General features: G+C 44.3%; 1 protein-coding gene across 1 annotated transcript; it reads right to left on the reverse strand.

Moving 5' to 3' along the window:
- Positions 1-1,650: 1,650 nt before the first annotated feature.
- Positions 1,651-2,154, reverse strand: LOC129535246 (histone H2B-like). The gene has a single exon (XM_088833994.1). The coding sequence runs from the start codon at positions 2,152-2,154 to the stop codon at positions 1,651-1,653; it is 504 nt and encodes a 167-aa protein (XP_088690120.1).
- Between the last annotated feature and the right edge of the window lie 1,388 nt (positions 2,155-3,542).

Here is a 3,542-nt window from a genome sequence, read left to right on the forward strand (position 1 = left end):
GGGTTTCCATGCACTCCTCCAGGGAACCTTCTCCATCTAGGGACAGAACCTGGGTCTCCTGTGTCTCCTTCAATGCAGGCAAGTTCTTTACTACCAGCACCACCTGGGAAGACCCAAGAAATGGATGTGTGCACGCTAAGCCACTTCAGTCGTGTCTGACTCTTTGAGACCCTATGGATTGTAACCCGCTAGCCTCCTCTGTCTATGGGACTTTCCAGCAAGAATATTGGAGTGGGTTTCCATGCCTTTCTCCAGGGCATCTTCCCAATCCAGGGATCGAATCCATGGCTCTTACGTTTCCCACCTAAGAAGGCAGGTTCTTTACCACTAGCACCACCTGGGAAGCCCCAAGAAATGGATGCCTATACTTAAATCGCCATGGTTAAAAGCAGGTGCTTGAATGGAAAAACATCCAGGGAACTATCACCCCATGTTCCCACTCCATCTCTAGGCTGAGTGTCACAGGAAGGTTGTTATTTGTTCAGCCCTCATCACTCCACCATACGTTTGGCCAATTGCTTTGGCTCATGGGCTACCAGTCCCTCATTGGCTGCTATTGTGGAGATGGTGGCTACGTTCGCTGTCACTGGACTATCCCATCATCCCTGCAAGTTTGCGATTCAGTCAGGATTTTTGTTTTTAAAAAAGCAAAATGTTCTAGGTTGCAAACAAAATATAGGATCAGAGAAATCTGGATAAGGTAATTTCAGAAGATATGGTGCTTGATTCCAGAAATTTAGAATTTTCTTATCTTCCACTGTATTTGAGTCCTATTTTACACATGGAAGCGAATTGGGATTGAAGGAATGGAATGGGTAAGTGTGATTTTTATATCTGCTACTGCTTGTGCAGTGGTAAAGAATCTGACTGCCAAAGCAAGAGACACAGCTTCTATCCCTTGGTCAGAAAGATCCCCTGGAGTAGGAAATGGCAAACCAGTTCAGTATTCTTGCCTGGAAAATTTCAAGGAGATAGGAGCCTTGCAGGCTCCTGTCCATGGGGTCAGAAAGAGTCGGACATGACTGAGTGACTGAGCACACATGCGCACACACACTGCTCTTTATATGCCTGCGTGCAACCTTGCTTCAGCGGTGCCCGACTCTTTGCAGACCCTATGGACTGTAGCCCACCAGGATCCTCTCTTCATGGGATTCTCCAAGAAAGAATACTGGAGAGGGTTGCCATGCCCTCCTTCTGGGGATCTTTACGACCCAGGGATTGAACCTGCCTCTCCTGCGACTCCTACACTGCAGGCGGATTCTTTACTCCTGAGCCACCCGGGAAGACCATACTGTTCTTTATCGGTTGCTATACCCCATATAAAAATCTCCGGATGATACCTAAATACAGATGGGAAGATGAAAATGGAAAAGGCCAATGAAACTTTTAGGGAAAGAATTTTGACCATGAAGATCCCTAAAATCGCTGAGAAACCATGAATAGAGATAACCATTTAGGAAAGTGACGAGTGGCAATACGTTAAGAATGAAGTACACGATTTTCCATTGAACAAATGACACAACTGGCACATATTGAAGTAAAGTTAATGAGGTTTTTAATGTTTTCTTTGGGGTAGAAATGCTTTAATATAGGGCCTAATGGGAAAACCCTTAAGTCTGGTTTGCGATTGTCAGATAGTCCTGAGGCAGTTCATCTGCGGGTGTTGTATCTGATGACCGACTTGGTGGCCTCGGAAATGGCATACTTGCCGAGCTCCCCAGGCAGCAGAAGACGCACGGCTGTCTGGATGTCATTATTCATGATGGTGCAGCGCCTGGTGGAGCGGGCCAGGCGCCCGGCCTCTTCGGCAATCTGCTCAAACATGTCCTTCACGAACGAATCCAGGACATTCACGGCCTGGCGCGAAAGGCGCAGGCTGGGGTGTATTCCCTTCAGCACCCTTGGGAAATAGGTAGCGAAGCTGTCACGTCGGCAGCCGCGGCGACGGCAGCCGCGGCGACGGCGACAGCGGCCCTTAGCTGTCTTCTCTTTGGCCTTTGTCGGTTCCGCATCATAGGACTCTGGTTTGGAGGCCTCTGTTTTCACAGTCTCTGTTTCAGAGGGCCCAACATCGGAGGCGCCAGTTTCTACAGGGATAAGGCCCTCCTCACAGTTGTCAGATGGTTGGGCCATAGCAGAGCCACCGTTCCCCATAGCTCAGACGGAAGAACAATGAGGGGGTTGAAGGCCGTTGGCCGAGTTTATCAGCCCTGCTTTCCCTGACGTCACAGACACTGTCCATATCTGATTGGATAGCATGCAAGGCAGGCCTGTTACTATGGCAGCCCATGTCACGTGACACTGGATGTCCCACCTCCCAACTCCTGCCACGCCCCTCCCCCACGTTTAACCCCCAGTCAGCCAAACTCAGTGAAAGTCAGCTAAGCTGAAAAATGAAATGATCAGTTAGAGCTTCCTGAGAGAGTATGACTGACCTCCATAACTCCAGCTCTTTCAGGCATCAGAGTGACTCAGGTCACTTGGTGGACATTTTACTCCAACACAGAATCTTCTCCTGATTGACCTACAGTGGCATGAGCAGAATGTCCTGGCTTCCGCAGCAGAGTGCTCCTGAAAATCATAGGAATTAAATGAACAGCTATTATCTCCAAAATTTATCAAAACCAATGATCAGTATGAAGAGAATGACAAAATCCCATTCTCCAAATACAGAACACAAACAGAAATAGGAATACTTACACATACACACTAAAAATATTTAACATTTTGCACATTTTAAATTGTTTTCTTAAACATTATTTAGGTCCCCCAAATACCACATATACTGGAATTGATTAATGATTTATAGTGGTTATTTCTGAAAAAAATTTTCACTCATTGCTGAAAAGCCACCAGGGTGAGAGAAAACGAATAAAAAAAGAGAGAAATAAAACACCTAGAAATAAACGTACCTAAGGTGGTGAAAGCCCTGTACTTAGAAAAAATAAGACCCTTATCAAAGAAAGTGAGGATAATACAGAGGGAAAGGTTTATCTTGTTTATGGACTGGAAGAATTGATATTGTTAAAATAAACATGCTATCCAAGGCAATCCACATACTCAATGCAATTGCTATGAAAATACCAGGGCATTTTCCACAAAACTAGAACAGATAATTTTAAATTTTGTATGGAAAGAGGAAAGACCCTGAATCGCCAAAACCATCTTAAGGAAGAAGGTCAGAACTGGAGGAATCAGGTTCCCTGACTTCGAACTATATCAGAAAACTACATTAATCCAATAAATATAGTATTGGCACAAAAATAGACATGTGGAACAGAAGAGAGAGCCCAGATATAAACCTATATGCTTATGGTCAATTAATCTATAATAAAAAAGACAAGAATATACAGTGGCGAGAAGACAGTCTCTTCAATAAGTGGTGCTGGGATAATTGGATAGCTACATGCAATAAAGTAAAATTAAAACATTCTCTAACAACATATGCAAAAATAAACTCAAAATGGACTAAAGACCTAAATATAATACATATAATATGTAGGAAGTCATGTTAAGAAACGGAATCCATTAGATATTTTAAT

This window comes from Moschus berezovskii, chromosome X (assembly GCF_049115385.1).
Source record: "Moschus berezovskii isolate FMDL1 chromosome X, NW_MosBer_1.0, whole genome shotgun sequence".
In the NCBI taxonomy this organism is placed as follows: Eukaryota; Metazoa; Chordata; class Mammalia; order Artiodactyla; family Moschidae; genus Moschus; species Moschus berezovskii.

What these genes read in the sequence shown, in the direction of transcription:
- LOC129535246 (XM_088833994.1), bottom strand. Translation starts at nt 2,154, where the DNA reads ATGGGGAACGGTGGCTCTGCTATGGCCCAACCATCTGACAACTGTGAG.